Source organism: Crocuta crocuta, unplaced genomic scaffold, assembly GCF_008692635.1.
Source record: "Crocuta crocuta isolate KB4526 unplaced genomic scaffold, BGI_CrCroc_1.0 scaffold128, whole genome shotgun sequence".
NCBI lineage: Eukaryota > Metazoa > Chordata > Mammalia > Carnivora > Hyaenidae > Crocuta > Crocuta crocuta.
In genome coordinates, this window is record NW_027532232.1 from 4513750 (window position 1) to 4533234 (window position 19485).

Sequence of the window (19485 nt, forward strand, 5' to 3'; positions counted from 1 at the left end):
GAGACTGGTCTCAGGGAGGGCAGGGAAGGAGCTCGTATTAGTGACCCAGGTGAGAACGAGAGCCCGTGGACTGCAGTTGTGTAGTGGGTCCCGAGAGCCGTGGGGATGTGGGAGCTGGGAGGGGACATTGACTTCACAACAGGGTGAGGACAGGGAGCAGTCACAGCTGACCTGTCTTTCCAACTGAGACGCAGTAGGGAGGTGGTTAGTTTAAACACAGACCCGTCGGGAGGCTCAGGAAGGCCCTCCTGAAGTGTGGGCAGGGTCCCTGGGTGGAGGGCCGTGCCTGTGAGTCCGTGTGTATGGCTGGCCGTTCAGGGGGAAGGGGTGCTTTCATTACCAGCAGGATTTGAGTTGGGCAGCGAGGGAGGCGCTCACTCCTGGACACTCCGAGCGGGCAGGAAAGGAGGCCAGAGAGCCAGATTCAGGAGCGGCGTGCAGCCGCGAGTGTGCAGAGCGGTTTGTGGCCACCAGGGCTGGGGCAGAGCAGGGGGGCCACCACCCCACCTGGACACGGAGGTCATTAACGTCTGGCGGAGCCGTCGGCAAAGTTACAGACCGCAGCTCTGCTTTCTCCTGCTCCCGGCTGTGTGCTTCAAACCCCGGCTGGCCGAATCAGCCTCCTGTCCAGGCATCGAATGCATCTGACGCTTCAGGGGAATTTAAGAATTTCTCAGCCTGGCAGCTCTGCCTGCTCAGTTCCATACGGCATTGAGTGCCCTTTAATCAGCTGGATTGCTTTTGTACGTGTTCTGTACCAGCTGGATGGTGACGGGACACAACAGTGTGCTCTGGCGTGGCTTGCCCGACACTGCATACCGCTGCAGTGACACAGGGGAGCCCACCTCCTGCCTTCCGGAATGGTCCATCTCCTGTTTCCCCAGCTCCCCGTGGGCCACCTCCCAGCCCCATCCCTTCCCGGCAGCCCCGCCCTGAGGTGTCCTCCCTCCCATTCTCTTGCTTTCTGTTCTGCTTTCACTTCATATGTTTAGGTTTGCTCAGATTTTTGTTAGCTTTTTATCCTGGAAAATCGAATACACTGTACAGATGCAGTGTACGTATCTGTCAGCTTTTTTCCTGCCGTATTTTAGAGTAAATCCTGGCCATCCTGTCCTCTCACACATGACAAAGTATCTCTGACAAGTATGGTATTTTGTTCTAAAACACCACAGTAAAACCACGGTGGCCGTGCCTCCGCCAGGTAAATGTCTTCCCATCTCGGGGGCGGGGGGGTTGCCAGCCGTGTCTCCTCTCAGGAAGTACTCTTGTCTAAGAAAAATCAGTATTCTATATAAAAACATTATCTTTATGTACTCATTTCTCTGGCACCTTTTCCACTCAGGAGTCTTTCTGAAACTTATCCATGTCGAAGTGTGTAGCTAAAGTTGACTGTGTGGTCTGTTGTGTGACTGTCCTACAGTTGAGTTTTGATTTCTCCTGTTCGTGGACGTGTGGGTTGTTTGCAGGTTTGGGTTTTTGTTGTCGCTCTTGTAAACAGTGCAGTGAAAGCATGTGTTTGCATGTCTGGTGCAGGTGCGCGCACACAACGTTTCTCCAGGTGTAAACCGCCCTGCAGTGTGTTCGTGTCTCAGGTGCCACGCTGCAAATCAGAGCCAGGAGGTTACACATTCTTTTCCCCAAGTGTTAGAAAAGAAGTGATTGCTTTGTTGAGTAATACCCAGGATCATTTGAATTTTGAATCAGATTTAAAATGTTACGAAACTAAAAAAGCTAAATTCAGTCTTGTTTTTATTTCTTTGGTTTCTTTTGGGAAACCTTTTTTTGTTCTGTGCACCCTCTTCTCCCAGGTTAGGAACAGCCCACTGTTCCCAGGCTGGCAGGAAGTGCCCCCAAAGGGGTTAGCCCGGCCCTGGGCTCTGGGGATTTCCTCACCTGGCTGTGCCCGGTGACCAGTCTATATCTAAACCCTTCATTTCAACAACTCTAGTTTTAAGCACGTGCAGAAAAAGTCCAGTACTCTTTGGGCCACTGGCCCTGCGTCCCACCCGCCCGGTTTGGTGGCCCCCATTCCCAGCTCCACCATTTTAACGGCAGAACAGCACATGTTCCTTCTATAAAGTGACCTCCTTGGGATACTTGGTGGCTTTTCAGATGTGCAACCCTTCATGGCCTGGGCAGTTTCCCACATGTGAACATGGAGATTTGAGTTACTGGATTTGCATGATTTTGTGGGGTTTTCTGGGTCATGTGAAAATGGATCATTTTCATAGATCACCTTAGACCACTTACAAGAAGAACTTGTTTTTTAACAGTAAATTTTATTACATTTTCACTAACCCTAATATAGCCTCTACATTTAGAAGAAACTAACATTTTAAGGCCGTGCTTTTTTTTTTTTTATCTTCTTACATTTTTCAAAAGCCATCAACCTAACTGAAGCACTACAAATAGTGTTGTGTGTTTTTTTGTTTTTTTCTTTTTTTGAAAAACCTTGTTGCCTGCACTCTGGTTTCAACTGTGGTCTGAATGATCTTGCTCTAACACTCCTCGGCCCTGGCTTCTGCAATATTATCTGCCAGATGTGTTTGGTCTTCCAGAAATGGGGGCAAAGCTCAGGACTTTATTGATAGGCATAAGGAGTATCTGGCCTTTTGGAGTAGTTGAGGTGAAATTTCAAGGACCGAGTCTTACAAAGGCGAGGCCACCCTCCTTCCTGCAGTTCAGTGCTTACATCGTTAAGTCACCTCCTGTCTCCCAGTGGTCACGGTGATGGTGACGGTGACAGTGATGAGGCCTCGGGCCCTCTTCCCATCTTCTGAACCAGCACTCCCACAGCTGCATCGCATATCCTCTCTGCCAATACCAGTACCCCCCTCACCCTCACCCCCGCCCCACTTCTTCTCCATGGCGCTCCCTGCAGTCTGACCCCTGAATAGGAAACCCCTATGTAGCCTCTGTCCACATTCCTTAAACTTCCATGCTCACCCTCAGAAGTGAAGCCTCCATGAAACCAAGCTGTGGCTGTTTATATTCTCCCATCTTCTACAAGCTTCCAGGTTGAAGGTGGCTTAGTGCCCCCCGGCGTTGACAGCCGTGGTCAGAGATGGACTCTCTGGAAGCCCTGCCCACCCCCTCCCTGTAGCGGTCACCTGTCATCACAGACTGGAGGAAGTCACCAGACAGCCTGGCACCCAGCTCATTCTTCTCTTCTGTTCCTCAGCACCATCGTCTCAGGTGATTCCCTACCCATGGGGACATTGCTCCTGGTCCCTTGACCTTCACTTCCTTGAGCTCCATTCTGGTCCCATGGTTCTCAGGCCAGGCCCCGGAACCTAGGCCTTATCACCAGACTGCCCTACATGCAGGGTCGTTGATCCGCTGGCCCACTGCCAGCTACTAGCTACAGCCTTCTGTCCTTTGGTTGCTTGCTCTTCTGACCTCACACCCCCTTCCAGCATTCTTCACTCCTTCACAGCCAAAACAGTCTGCATTTCTGTCTCTTCCAACCCATTCCAGTTGATTTCTATCCTTAAAACTGCAGTAAGACTTTCCTTGCTGAAGTGTCACGAGTAACTTAAATAAAACTGAAGCCAGAAGCTGCATTTCAGATGCCACGATGATGAAAATAATAGCCTTTATTCACTATGCCACCTCACTTAATCCTGACCCCTATGAGATCTATTAAGTGACTGTACATGAAGTAAAGGGCAGAGCCTTTTATACGACGACCACGAGGCCCTGCCGACCACGGTCTTTTCTTCCCCTGGCCTCTGGAATGGGGGTCCTCTCATTGCTTGGGGCTGTAACTTTGCAGGTGCAGACTGTGTGGTTCCCCATCATCGAGTCAGTTTCTTAATATCCTCAGGACTCAGTTTGGGCCCATCCCTTTCTGTAATTTCTCTGATCGGCTCTGGTTCCCAGACTCCAGTAGTACCTGTCAAAATGATCTCTCCGGAGCCAATCTTCCCGAGGATGTTTTCCAGGCACCTCAGATCTGCTGGGTCCAAAAGAAAACTACCTCCGACCAATCTGTTCCATCTCTACCGTGTTCTGACCTGATAGGGGGTTCCATGGTCCATTTATCACGTGGATGCATATAGGCACTTACTGTGTGACCCAAGTCCGCAGAAGAGAAATCCTTAGAAAGCTGCCTGCTACAGTATCACAACTCACAACTGTTAAAAAAGTAAACACCTAGAAGCTCTTTAGCAAGGGACTAGTTTGATGAACAGTAGGATTTTAGCTCACAAAAACAACAAGATCTGTTTCATTAAGTAAAGTGAGATGTGTTTCATCATTAAAAAGTTGCAGGGGTGCCTGGGTGGCTCAATCGATTAAGCGTCCGACTTCGGCTCAGGTTATGATCTCACAGTTCGTGGGTTTGAGCCCCGCGTTGGGCTCTGTGCTGACAGCTCAGAGCCTGAAGCCTGTTTCAGATTCTGTATCTCCCTCTCTCTCTGACCCTCCCTTGCTNATAAATAAATAAATAAATAAAGCTCTGTTGTTCCTGAAAACATTCTTGAAAAACTTGTCCTGAGAATGTTCAGGAGAAAACACTCTATGGCCCAGTCAGCTTGAATGAGAAGTGCTTTATACTGGTGTTTTGGCGGAGACCCATAAGGTACGTCCACTTACTAAGGCCTCTGAAGTCTTGTAGCCAACAAAAGTATTCAGCCTCACTGAAGTTAGCATCTTCCCTCCCCTTGATGCTCTGTTCGGTTGACATTCCCTTCAATGTGTAGTGGAAGACTGTTGTAAGTGCTCATTTAAAAGCGCCCTTTTATTACTAATGAAGCGCTGGCTTACTTATATCAAAGAGGATGTCTTTCAGGATTCTTGGAGGTTGTTTACTTAGCACTTGTACTCAGTGAAGGCATCTTGTGCACCATTAATCTTGGGAAATAAGCCGTTTGGTTAATTCACAGTGTGAATTGTTAGAAAGCCTGTTTAGTACGGATTACGTTGACTTTTATATCCCTTTGGAACAACACGGTCTTTGAGGGAAGCCCTTATATATACAACCCCCGTCTCCTATTCAAGCTGTTTATTTTGGCTCTTGGGTCCCATTGCCCTATCTTACTTTCCTAGCCAGAGATAAAGGGAAAGAACACGGTGCATCCCCATAGGCAGTGATTTGTTCAGGCTTCACGAGGTACAGCCGGACTGCCGCCGCTTTCTGTCCTTGCCTGGCTGCATTTTGTGCCTCGGTTTCCTGTACAAAGAGCTTTTCTCCTGGATGTTCCTGACCACAGATGGTAAACCCCTAACGTCAGGGGTTTGCGATACCAGAGTGCTTTTGAAAACTACCTAATTTCCTGAGTAGATACTTTGTTGAGGTTTGCCATTTGTTTTTTTATATTAACTGTCTTTTTGGACCTTCAAAGGTTTTTAGCTATGTAATGAGATCTATTGGGAAAATATTTTTACCCCTTACTTAAAAACCATTCGAAACTCTTTATGAAGTCTGCTTAAGGCCACTGACAGTTTTGATGGCCTGGTCATGAGATGGAGGCTGTATTGTTTGTAAAGTGCTATGTTTCTGAAGTTTCAGCTTTGGCAGGTAAACTGGTCTTTGGTGGGCACCTGTGTTGTAGGTTAGTACTCCAAGCAGTCTTCCAGTCAGTGTGGTTCATCAGACATGTGCAGATTAACCCCTTGTCCCCTTCCCTCCAAGTAGACTTCCTTCTAGACTCCTTTCCTGTATTATTAGTAATAAATGTTTAAGTATACAGGTATGAGACTCCCTAGGGGATATTGAAAATACAAGGTAACGATATTCTTTTTAAATAATTTGGTTAAATAGATGAGGACATTGTGAATTTTTGAGAACCTCACCTCAGCTATGTATGAACTCTGAATACTCAGTAGGGACAATAGAAAACTAGAGTAGCTAGCTTGAAAAAGATTTGCTTATTTTCCAGCATATTCTGCATATAAACTGAAGTGTGTTGTGGCACAAAGTTACATGCGTAGAATTAGAAAGCGTGTATAGTAGAGTCAGCTTGACATTTTAACATGAGAAGGTTGTGTTTGATCTTCTAGAGTATGAGCGAGTCTTGGTTTAAAGACTTACAGCTGGAATGAGAAGTGTAGTAGAGGAAGAAAGAGCATGTAAGAACATGTTTGGGCGTATTTGGATGCTGAGGCTAAGTTAAGAGAGTGGAGGTGTTCTAGAGAAAATTGGTGAATCTGGGTTTTTCCGAAGTTTTTTTTAATTTAATTTCAGTATTAAGATAAGTGTTAGCTTCCGGTGTAAAATACAGTGATTCAGCAGTTTTTTTCTGTACTCAGTATTCATCATGAGATGTGTACTCTTTAATCCCCATCAATTATTTCATCCATCCCCCCAGCCACCTCCCATCTGGTTACCATCAGTTTGTTCTCTATAGGTAAGTCTGTTTTCTTGGTTTGTCTCTCTTCTCTTTTTTCTTTTTGCTCATTTGTTTTGTTTCTTAAATGCCACTTATGAGTGAAATCATATGGTATTTATCTTTCTCTTACTGGCTTATTTTACTTAGAATTCTGCTCTCTGGGGGTGCCTGGGTGGCTCAGTCAGTTAAGCGTCCAACTTTGGCTCATGTCATGACCTCGCAGTTTGTGAGTTCAAGCCCCATGTCAGGCTCTGTGTTGACAGCTCAGAGCCTGGAGCCTGCTTCAGATTCTCTGTCTCTCCTTCTCTCTGCCCCTCCCATGCACATGCTCTCTCAATAATAAATAAAAATTAAAAAAGAATTATGCTCTCTGGCTCCATCCATGTTGTCACAAATGGCAAGATATTTTTCTTTCTTACGGCTGAATAATAATTCCATTGTATATACGCACCTTTATCCATTCATCAGCTGATGAACACTTGGGCTACTTCCATAATTTTACTATTGTAAATGCTGCAATAACATGGGAGTGCATGTATCCCTTATAATTAGTATTTTTGTATTTTTTGGGTACTCTGTATGGTTAACAGATCATAGGGTAGTTCCATTTTAAGGAACCTACATACTCTCTTCCACAGTGGCTGCACCACTTTGCATTCCCACCAACAGTGCAAGAAGGTTCATTTTTCTCCACATCCTTGCCAACACTTGTCATTTCTTGTGTTTTTGATTTTAGCCATTCTGATTGGTATGAGGGGATATCTCATTGTAGTTTCGATTTGTATTTCCCTGATGATGAGTGATGTTGAACTTTTTGCTTTCATTGCCCTTGCCTCAGGAGAGGTGCTATAGCTGATGTCAGGGAAGTAGTAATACTGCTGTGCTCCTAGGATTTTTATGGTTTCAGGTCTCACATTTAGGTCTTTAATCCATTCGAATATATTTTTGTGTGTGGCATAGGAAAGTGGCCTGGTTTCCTCCTTTTGCACGTTGCTGTCCAGTTTTCCCAACACCATTTATTAAAGAGATTGTCTTTTCCCATTGCATATTCTCACCTCCTTTGTTGAAGATTAATTGAGCATGTGATCGTGGGTTTATTTCTGGGTTTTCTCTTCTGTTCCACTTATCTATATGTCTGTTTTTGTGCCAATACCATACTGTCTTGATTACTTTAACTTTGTAATATGACATGTGGTCTGGAATTGTGATGCCTCCAGTTTTGTACTTCTTTGTCAAGATTGCTTTGACTATTTGGGGTCTTTTGTGGTTCCATGCAGATTTTAGCGTTGTTTGTTCTAGTTCTGTGAAAAATGTGTTGGTATTGTGATACGGATTGCATTAAATCTGTAGATTGCTTAGGTAGTATAGACATTTTAACAGTATTTGTGCTTCCAATCCATGGGCATGAAATGTCTTGCTATTTGTGTTGTCTTCAGTGTCTTTCATCAGTGTTCAGAGTACAGGTCTCTCGCGTCTTTGGTTAAGTTTATTCCTAGGTATTTTACCATTTTTGGTGCAATTGCAAATGGGATTGTTTTCTTCATTTCTCTTTCTGCTGCTTCATTATTAGTGTATAGACATGGAACAGATTTCTGTACATAAGATACATAAGACAGTGCCAGGCACATGGTAGTTTCGCACTAAATATTTGTTAAGTAAAATATTAACCATCACTGAATTCCTGTAATTCTTAAAAGTCTGTTTAAACACTATGTTAAAATACGTATACATTTGCAATGACCAGAATAACACGCAACATTACTAACTGAAACAGTAAGGAAAACTTGAGCCTAAAATCTAGTGGTTGGGGGCACCTGGATGGCTCAGTCGGTTAAGTGTCTGCCTTCGACTCAGGTCATGATCTCCCAGTCCGTCCATGGGTTCAAGCCCCGCGTCAGGCTCTGTGCTGACAGATCAGAGCCTGGAGCCTGCTTCAGATTCTGTGTGTCCCTCTCTCTCTGCCCCTCCCCGGCTCACGCTCTGCCTCTCAAAAATGAATAGACGTTAAAAAAATTTTTTTAAGGAAAATAATCTAGCGTTTGAAGGAAAAAGTGGAGAAGAAACCAGGTAAAATTTAATGGAGATTCTAAATGGGGGCTTGGGAGTAAGTTCAGATGCTTTATAATAGTGATATTTCATTATTTCTAAATCCTTTAAAAACATACAGCTTTTCAATTTCCCAATTTGTTATTTCATTTATTCCCATAAAACACTGATCTGCATGTCGGGCTCTGAATTAGGTTCTCAGCTGGTGTCTGTGCCGCGAACCCTCCTCAGCAGAGCAGGGAGAGGCACAGGCAGGGGTTACCAGGACTAAGAGTGCAGATGGTGAAGTCACACAAGGCGGTGAACCTCGCTGGTCTGGGACTTCTAGAAAGTGTGACCCAGCTGGACGCGGGCTGGGGCAGCATAGGAGCTTTCTGGGCACAAGCAGCAGCAAATGCTGAGATCCCCAGGAGTGGGAAGGAGACTGGCATAGCCAGGAAAGGGGGGAAGCGTGTGCATGGCTGTGCCCGAGGGAGCAAAGGGGGAGAGTTTTGTAAAAGGCACGTGAGGAGAAAGAAAGATCTTGTCACAGGGAATGAATAGCTTGAGCAGCCGAGGTGGGCCGGGCGGGCTGGGGGGCCGGCCGGACTTTCCTTGTCGCTGCCCTTGCTCTGGTGGAAGGGGCACTGTGGCTTTTGTGCGTGACCATGTTGGTGTGGGGCAGTGGTATGGAAATTGTTAATCTCATGAAAGCAGCCCAGTAAATTGTCAGCTTTTCCCAAAGAAAAGAGAAGATCTGGTGGTGCCTTGTTCAGGATCTCCCTGCTTTTGACACTCGCTTGATTTCCCATTGCTCACAGAGTGACACCTAATCGGATTTGTAGTTTTAGACTCAACTGCTGTGTGTGAAGGCTGGAGGGGGTAAGACAAAGGGAGGGGTGCTCTGGGCCTCCAGGGTAGACTGCACAAACAGCAGCCTGGGGAGTGTGATGATGATGATGGGGATGACGACCACCACCACCACGACCATGACAACAACAGTGACCACTAGGGGAGGAAATGGAAGTAGTGAGTGGAGGTGACATGACCTCTGAGGTTAAAATCAATAGCACTCAGATGTGAAAGAATAGGAATGAGGCATTTGAATTATTCCCAAGTTTCTGGCACTCACTGAGATGGGCAGCACCAGTGAACGGTGGATGTGGGGACAGTTCCTGCGCTCGGCACACCTACTGGGNCACTGGCAGGTGGAGGTGTGAAGGAGGGAGGTTGATATGTCCCCATAGTAACCCGTTGTACTTGAAGGTACTTTTATGCTGCCCAGTGGAAGTGATATGGTGAGAAAAGGGTGCACATGGGAAGAGTGGAACATTGTTCTCAGTTGCTGCTAGGAGTTAGAAGAAAAAGGAGTAAAAGACCATCTAGGTGGGTCTGAGAAGGCTTATCTAAGATAGAATTAACTGTGTGTGAATCTAGAGAATTGAAGTGATAATTTCCCCTTAGTGGAAAATGAAGCGCGGACAGGGAGTGTGGGTTTAAATGGGTCTTGCCACCAGGAGGTACTGCCAGTCCAAACACACCGTCCAGTGGGGTGCTGGTTGGTACGATCCTCCCAAGGTAGACGGGGGGGATCACACGTATATTCGGAGAGCAATTGCAGAGCAGCTGCTGGGTGGTTGGTTTCCCTAAAACTGGAGGGAATCCCTGTGTCAGATATATTTATGTTCTACATCTGAGCATACTTACTTCAGTGTATGCTGTAGAATACTTTCAGGGTCAAGAAGGGTATTGTGGTTTCATAAAATATAAAACATTAGGTCCCAAAGCTTAGATTTTAAATGTTTGAGGGTCACTGGGTAGCTCAGTTGGTTAAGCTTCTGACTCTTGATCTCGGCTCAGGTCTTGATCTCAGGATCATGAGTTCAGGCCCTGCGTTGGGCTCCACACTGGGTGTGAAGCCTACTTAAAAGATAAATTTAAGTATTAGAGATGGTTTAGTTTTTGGACTTGATGCACAAGTATGAGCTACCTTCTCCTTAAATGTGCCTTCACCTACAGAGAGCTCTAATGCCATTGAAAAGGCGGAATGTACTGAATTACTTGCTAACTCAGATTTGAACTGGCAAGCCTTGACAACCCATTCTTAACTGTTCCAGACACCATTTACCTCCCAATATGTATTTTATGGAGCCATGAAAATAATTGTTGATTTTACAACAGAAGTACTTGTTTAAAAACCTCCCCATTTCAATGTGATGTACATAGATAATCCTTAAGGTGTGACTGTGGTGTTACATATTGAGAAGTACTGAATTAATAGGGTATTGAATACCTAAGGTCCTTTATCTATGGATCTGAAATCCTAAAGCATTAAATTATATTTTGGAAATAACAGCCAGTATTGTTTGTGGAGCACTTACTATGTGTTAAATATCGATAAGATAAGAAGATAACATAGGCATTACCTTATTTAAATTTCACAGTAACTGTCTGAGGAGAATGATTCCCCCCCACCCCCCGCCACCGCCTTTTGCAGACTTAGAAATTGAGGCTGAGAAGTAAAGTACCTTGCTGAAGACCTCATACCTAGTGGGTGTGGAGCCAAGCTTCAGACCCCGGCCTCCGAATTCAGGGGACATTTTCAATTTTGATGATTCTTCCCAAACTCCCTTCTAAAAGGGAATGACCATTTCCCTGTACCTTCAATCTTCCCAACATCTGCGTTTCTGCATAGTGCTAAATGAAAAATTGTTAAATTCCACAGATAACTTAGTGTGGTTGGTTTTCCCTACTTTTTAGCTATTTGTGTTTCTGGGAGTTTGCTTTGCCTTTTTTCCTTTGCATTTATCTTGCTAATTGTTATGTAGGTCAAGTCGTTTAGTTTTGATACCTTCTGAAGGCAAGAAGAGCAGCAGTATTTATTAGCTGTGCTTCTGCAGTTTTACCCAGCTTTTCTTATGAGCACTTTCCTTGTGAGTTCATATGATTCTGAACTAAATCCCTAATAAGGAAGCTTATCTCTGTACGTAGATCATCTAACAAACTCATGTTTGTTTCTGCAGAGAAAAAGAAATATTCTCTACATTAGAGTGGTGTGCACCTAAGGCCCACAGACTGAATATTTCCATGTGTGTGGCAGGTACCCTATTCCCCACTCCAGGATGTCGAGAAAGAATTAATTAATTGGCTTTATTTCTTCTTCAGGTTTGCCTGCGATGAGATTTCGTTCTCTACATTTAAAGGACATCCTTTCTGAGCTGCTGTGAATAAATACTGTATATTTTCATCTGATGGAGAATTAGCTGTACCTTGAGTTAGGTTTGCTGCACTGGACGACCTGAGAACATCACTCACAATGTCATCAAACAGGAGTCAGAATCCCCATGGACTGAAGCAGATTGGCCTCGACCAGATCTGGGACGACCTCCGAGCTGGAATCCAGCAAGTATATACCAGACAAAGTATGGCGAAATCCAGATACATGGAGCTCTACACGTATCCTACCGCTTGAGCTGAGATTAATTTGCTTACAAGTTCAGTTATATACTGGTATGATCTGTGAATTGTTAGAAATTTCACATCGTGTTTTTTCTTTCCACTTTACCCTGTAATACACTCACAGAGTTCTTTTGTAGCTTTAAAAGTTAACTCACGCTCTAAGCTTTTTGTCCAGAGATGAAATTGGCTAGTTGGTTAGTCTGAAGCAGTGCTGTGCAGTGTAGTAGTTGCTCGCTTATATGTGGCTGTTTACATTTGCGGCCACTAAAATGAACAGTTTCTAAGTCTTGGTATCTGTATTTTAAGTGCTTGATAGATGGCAGGCTACTTCTGTCACTGTGGAAAGTTCCAGTGGACAGTGCCAGTTAGAGCAGGGGAGCATTGGTTTCTGTATTGTCTGTGTCCACCTTTGTGCTTCAGGGATGGAGCGGAGTGCTTGCATCAGATACAGTCTGGTTCTCCAGGGCTCAGTCGATTAGGTGTCTGACTTCGGCTCAGGTCATGATCTCACAGTTCATGGGTTCGAGCCCCGCGTTGGGCTCTATGCTGACCGCGCAGGGCCTGCTTCAGATCCTTTGTCTTCCTCTCTCTGTCCCTCCCTGACACTTGCTTTGTCTAAAAAATAAACATTAAAAGAAAAAAATAAGCGGTCTGGTCCACAAAACCAGAAATATCTGCCGCCTCACCCTTTATGGGAACAGTTCGCTGACCCTTATCTAAAGGGTTACCACATAGAGCAGAAAGCTTGACAATCATGACCTTGTTTGACAAATATGGTATTAAAGTATTTAATTTGCTCATTATGTGGTCCATGGTGTGTGCAAGGGACTGTCTGCCACAAAGGTCACGGGGGTGTGAAAGACATAGCTCCTGGTCTCTATTATGCACTCAATGATACACTTTTGAATTTATAGAGTTTCTTGATTCCATCCAAATATAAGACATTGAAATTAAGCTAATTCACTAGATGGCAGATTGCTACTGATTTGCTAGCTCTAAAGTTGCTAGTTCAGTGGAGATTTAAGCTTAAATTTTCAGTATGTATCCATAATGGTCAAACTTGGCTGTGTGATATTTCAGTACACCATCAGCTATGCTAATATTTTAGAATCTTCCCCCAAATTGGCATTAATTTAAATAGACAGGAAGCTACATGTCTAACTCAAAATTAAGTTAAAAGTTATCATAATTGTGTCCATATTCCCATGTGCGTGTACATTTACGTTGTTAAAAAACAACCTAATTTAGATAGAACTCCCATTAAAATGCACCCTTCTTTGAAGTGGTTTTTAGTGTATTCCCATGCCGTTGCGGCCATCAGCGTGGTCTCGTGTTAGGACATTTCCATTGCCCCTGAGAGAAGGTCAGTGCCCATGAGCAGTCACCACCATTCTCCCTCCCTCGGTCCCCGGCAGCCGCCAATCAACTTTCTCTGTGCTTTTGCCTGTTTTGGACATTTTAGTTGCGTGGAATCACACAACATGTAATAGCTTTCTGAGACTGACTGTTTTCACTTAGCACAGCCTTTGCCAGCTTCCTCCTCCTTGCCCTGTGTGTCCACACATCCTCTCCTCACAATGCCGCATCTTATTCACCCGTTTGTCGGCGAGGGGACATCTGGGTTGATTGCACCCTTTGGCTCTTAATGATCAATGCTGTTATGAATATTGTTTCCTTGGATAGATAGCTGGGAGCGGGTTGCTAGGTCACAGGACATAGAAAGCCTTTAAGGAGGGTAGGATCTTTGACAAACAGAGGACCGTCCTCCACTCGAGGGTTGTGGCTTGCTTAGGTGTATGACCTTTATGATCTTTTTTTTTGTTTTTTTAATCTTATAGTAATACAACTGAAGATGGTGATTTCAGTGGTGACACAAGGAACTTGGTTGGGTTTCTGGGGTGCAGAAAACCCAGGGAGCCCCGGTGTGGAGACCAAGGGCATTTACCTGCTGATTTGCCTCTGGGGAGTTTCTTAATATGTCATTTTTGGCTAAATCAGATTGGTCCTTTGTCCAGTACAGTGTCATTCTGTCAGAACTCTGAGAATGTAGAGACTTTGTGTGCTTGCAGCAGTTGCTGACTTCTTTTATTCTACAAATAATTATAATGTGTAGTTGCTCTGCAGTTTTTAAATTTTTTTTAGAAATGCTACTCTTGAATTGAGTATTCTTTACTTTCAGGTTTCGTTTGAGAACATAACAGCTTTATACATTCATTACAAGTGGAGAGTTCCGACTGAGTCTAATAACGTATCTTACTTTAATTCTTTAGATATTTATGAAATAACAGCTACAGTCTGAGTCCTAATGTGTCAGGCCCTGTGCCAGGAGCCATGTTCATCTTCAAGGCTCACAGCGCCCCTGAGGGCTGGTGGAGTAGTAACCCTCCTCTGCTGGTGTTGGAAACCACTTCCCCGAAGGCTCATGTAACTTGCTAGATTGTTACTGCAGCCAGGGCAAGCGAATCCTGTAAGAAAGTCCTCAGTAGTCTGAGCCTAGAAACCTGCCTTTATCTGCCTACTACATTCCGATATTCTATCTGAATAAATCCCATTTCTCAAAAGTATTTTCCATTTTGCTCATGAAGTTCCACAGAGGAGTGTTTTGAACAACTCCATGTATTAACCTTTGGGATAAGGTGCAACAGTAGACTGCTTGTATTTGTTAATTACTGAAAACTGTAAACTATACTTCCCCCTCCCCTGGCATTTTCAGTATTGGTGGTGGCATTGTCACAGCTAGAACTTGGGGGCATGTCGTCACTCAGCGTGGAGGCCCTCTCAGGCCCGGCGCTGCTCAGCACCAGCCCCGCCTCAGTTTGCGTGACACTGCAGAGTTTTGGAAAGTTTTCTCTTTGGGTGTGTATTCGGTCTCCCGTGTTAACCCCTTGCTGACTGGCCTTTTGAGATCCTCTCCTCCGGGCTGCTGTCCAGTGATGTCTGACACTTGGTGGTTGTCGGGTTATGTTTCAGGTTAGTAGGTGCTTTTGGTCGCAGGACGAAGGAGCAGACCTGAACTCGCTGTTCGCTCGGCAAGGTCGGAGCAGCCTTGTCAGTATCGCTCAGGGAGAATGGGTTAGAATCAGGCGAGGTTGACAGAAAAGAGGGCTCCTTTTCCTTCTTAACTCTGGTTGGTGGCTAACAGCTACATTTTTACCCTTCATTTATCCTGGAGAAACATATGTGATATGCTTTCTAGAGAAAATACCCTGCTTTTGAATGTGAAACAAGTATTCTTTGAGCCTTATTTTCAGTGTAAACATTTTTCTTGACTTTTTAACTCAGAATGGCAAAAGAAAGAGAAAGGTATTTTGGGAAAAAAAGTAAAGTCCCAGAACATCTGCAGTCAGAAAGATCTAGTTCAGTCACCTTTGTTTCCAGCCACTACTCTTAGGAGCTTCATTTTTCTTCCACAGTTTTAGCCTCACGCCCTTGCTCTGCCCCGCGTGTCTGCCTGTCCGGTCTTCGTCTCTTCACTTCTAACTTCTGTGATGTCTTACGTACTATACAGTCAGCCCTTGAACCTCCTGTGCAGTGAAGAACCTGCGTATACTGTGACTCTCCCAAAATTTAATAGCCAAGTACTTTCACGTGTGCACACCTAACTGATGACATAAACAATCAAGATTAACACACGTTTGTCATATGTGTCGTTTACTGTGTTCTCACAATAAAGTAAGCTAGAGAAAAGAAAATATTAAAATCATAAGAGAAAATACATTTACACTACTGTATCTATTGAAAACAAATCCACATTTAAGCAGACCCGTTCAGTTCAACCCTCTTGTTCAAGAGTCAACTGTCGGGCGCCTGGGTGACTCAGTTGGTTAGGCATCCAACTGCGGCTCAGGTCATGCCCTCACAGTCCATGGGTTCGAGCCCCACCCCACATCAGGCTCTGTGCTGACAGCTCACACTCTTTCTCTCTGAAAAATAAACAATAAAAAATTATAGATTTCAAAAGTCAACTGTAGTTACAATACAGCAACTTTTTTCCCCCCAGTAAAATAGAGGCGCGTGTTCTGTGCCAGTGGGAATGTACTAGCTGGGTAAATAATAGTAGGTTTGATTTCTTCTTGAAATTGGATTAGGTAATGTGATTTCTTACTCGGTTCATTGACACTTCAGGTGTCGTGCTCGGCTCAGAGCGAGTGTGGCTCTTGATGAGCGGAACAGACGTTTACAATGCGAACACAGGATGTGAGGGGCCTCGTGGCATAACGGAGAGCGGCCCATCTGGGCGAGTCTGCCCACCAGGCCATGTGGTGGAAGCTTCTGGCTTTGCTGGGCCCCAGATCTGCCTGTCCCTCGTTTCCAGGTTACAGTTCTTTTTCCCCTTGGTCAGCATCCACCATAGGCCATGGTTCCACCTGTCCCTGGAGTCCAGGGACACCTCCACGTTGGTGTCTTGGTTTCCTTATGCCTCCGGACGTTCTCTGTGATCAAGTTTGGATTTTTCCCTGTAGTGCTGTGAGCGGAATGGGTTTATCCTGTTTTCTTAACCTCATTTTGGTTTTGTTTCTAGTTTTTTGGGGTCACATTCCTGTTTCCAAGTCTTGGCTGTTCACCTCTCAGTAAGTGATAACAGACATACTCAGGATTCATATTTAGTCTCCATCCTGATGCTCTGTGACACAGTTCAGGTCCCTGGGGTCAGGGGCATTTTTCCACCCAGAGCGAATCGGCCAAGCCCTTGGCCGCGTACGCTTTGCAGGCACAACACGCCAGGACACGCCGCCACGCCATCACGTCCCAGCTGCCGCCGCCACTCTCCTCAGGCTGACGCACTTTGGCCCAGTCAGCTCTTCCCCAGGAGCCATGGGAATGTTCCACTTGCTTGGCCTACATGCCGCCCAATGCTCTTACCAGATTCTCTTAGAGAAAACACAAAATCTCCCAGAAAAGAAGATCAAACCGAAAGAATAACAAGTTCTTTTACAGTAGATTCATGATGACCCATGTCTACTTTGAAATAACCATCTAACCCAGCGAATGCGTTTGGACATTTTCCTCTTGTAATTTTTTTTTTTTTTTTGGGTCTCACATCGATCTGTTTTGCTCACCTAATGAACATGGCTAACATCAAGTAAACCTAAACATAAAGGTATTTTACAGGTTTTCTAGATGTAAGCTGCCGTTCTCCTACGTATTTATCCATACTTTTAGAGTGAGATTCTAAAGGATATAACTGCTTCATAGAAGAAATGCAAATGGTCTGTAGGCATATGAGAAAACGTTACAACTTATAATTATTAAAGAAATGAAGAATTAAATTAATTTTTTACACCAAAACTGAAAAACGTTTTGAAAGAAATGAGTGTATCCAGTGTTGGCAGAGAGCAGAAGGAGATGAAGTTATAGTCGGATGGAAATGTTAGTTTGCTGTGATCTTTCTGGAGAGAAATTTAGAAATATAAAGACACAGATATACTATGGCCCAGTGTTGTCTTTTTTTTCTTTTTTTAACTTTTAACTCTAAGGAAGTTCTAAGGAAGTTGTGGTACTCAAATTGCATGTACAAGGCTGTTCAGAATATTTTAGTTAAATAGGAAACCGTGGAAAGCAGCCTGAGTCTTCATCACTAAAGATGAAGTGGTGTTTAAAGGTTATAAACAGCCAATAAAAATACACTGAAGAATATTCTTGGACACGTAATAATGTCTGTAACAAGGGAGAAGCAGGGTACTGAGTGGTACATGTCCTGTGAACCCTCGGTGCACCCTCTCTGCTTTTGAAAAACCACATCACCCTATATTGAAGGTACCTTTCCATAGGTATGGGGCTTATCAATGGTGTTTTTTTTTTTAATATTTTTATTTCTAGGAGAGAGAGAGAGAGACAGCGTGAACAGGCGAGGGTCAGAGAGGGAGGGAGATACAGACTCTGAAATAGGCTCCAGGCTCTGAGCTAGCTGTCAGCACAGAGCCCAACACGGGGCTCGAACCCACGAACCGCAAGATCATGACCTAAGCGAAAGTCGGACGCTTAACCGACTAAGCCACCCAGGCGCCCCTATCAATGGTATATTTTTTTATAGATGATTTTTTTTTTTTTAATTTGGAGAGAATGAGAGAGCACATACATACATGAGCTGGGTACGAGGGGCATAGGGAGAGAGAGAATCACAAGCAGGTTCCACGCTCAGCAGGGCTCAGTCCCACAACCCTGGGATCATGTCCTGAGCTGAAATCAAGAGTCAGACAAGTCAATTAACTGAGCCACTCAGATGTCCCTAGATACATTAAAAAAAAATTTTTTTTAATGTTTATTTTTTAGAGACAGACCGAGCACAAGTATGGGAGGAGCAGAGGGAGAGGGAGACGCAGAATCTGAAGCAGGCTCCAGGCTCTGAGCTAGCTGTCAGCACAGAGCCCAACACAGTCTCAGACTCACTGACTGCAAGATCATAACCTGAACTGAAGTCAGCACTGAACCGACTGAGCCATCCAGGCACCCCTAGATGATACATTTTTAAATGATCATCTTTGCTTTCTAGATTTCCAGTGTAGAAGATGCATATTAAAATACCATTTGTAAGTTAGTTGTTTTCATTATGCAAATGTAAGTCCTGTTTACACCTAGGTGCAAAACTCTACCTTTCATTGCTGACCTTATACTGTTAAAATAGTTTTTAGGGAACATGTGAGTGATTCAGTTGGTGAAGCGTCTGACTCCTGATTTTGGCTGTGGTCATGATCTCACAGTTGTGGTATTGAGCCTCTTTCTCTCTCTCTCCCCCCGCCTGTGTTCACTCACTAGCTCTCTCAAACAAAAAAAAAACATTTTCAGGGTTGAGAAATTGTATTTATCTTTGAGAGAGAACCCGCTGAAATGATACTGCATCGTTGCCTCTAGAAGTGACTTTTTTTGTTATTAGTAAATAAACATGCTGTGTTCAGGTTTTTTCCTTCCAACTTTGAATCCCGGTATACATATTCAGAATGCTTTGAGCATTTTCAGACACGTTTTTATAGATGGTCACTAGCAGGTGCAGGTAGACCTTGCCTTTTGAGATAAGCTGTGGATGTGCATTTTCTTTATCTGGGCCATCCCGTTTTCAGAGCCATACCTGACCGCGGCCCAGGGAGCACTCGGTTCTTCCCTGACCTGACAGACCAGCTGCGCCAAATGGCCGGTGGCCTTGCACCTGCTGGTTTGCACAGGTGGCACGCTTGTTGACATGTGAAGACAGAATTTTTAATGCAGCTTTCAGTGTAGTCTTTCCGATGATTTTCATACAAGTTGTTAGAATTCCACTGTAAGTCCCAGTTGGGTAAGAAGCAGTGGTAGAAAATAGTTCTGTTTAGTTTTGCTTCTTTAATTGAATTGACTTTTGGAAAATGAAAATGGTTGGAGTTTGATGGTAGCTCCAAGTCGCAGAGTGATTCCCAGATGTGTTCAGTGGAAGGCGTGGTGCTGGGGACGACGGTCACCAGAGTCCCCCACATTTGTCTCAAGCGCTGGCAGTAACGCCCTTGTCTTGCGACTGGACATATCACTGAGGGGTGAACCGAGCAGTCCGTTACAGCGCCGCAGCGGGGAAGGTGCTCTGCAAACATCGCAGGACAGTGCACATGTATGACTTGGCCTTGGACCCCTTTGCATCTGATGCAACGACCCCCTTCCACAACCTGTCCCTATGAGTCACACAGAAGCGTACCTTGGAAACGGT

General features: G+C 44.6%; 1 protein-coding gene across 1 annotated transcript in view; it reads left to right on the forward strand.

Moving 5' to 3' along the window:
* Positions 1-19485, forward strand: part of CUL1 (cullin 1) — a 107532-nt gene that overhangs the window by 23250 nt on the left and 64797 nt on the right. The window contains exon 2 of the mRNA XM_077778028.1: positions 11523-11813. Coding sequence (XP_077634154.1) covers positions 11674-11813 — 140 coding nt within the window. The 5' untranslated portion in view covers positions 11523-11673. The remainder of the gene's footprint in view (positions 1-11522; positions 11814-19485) is intronic.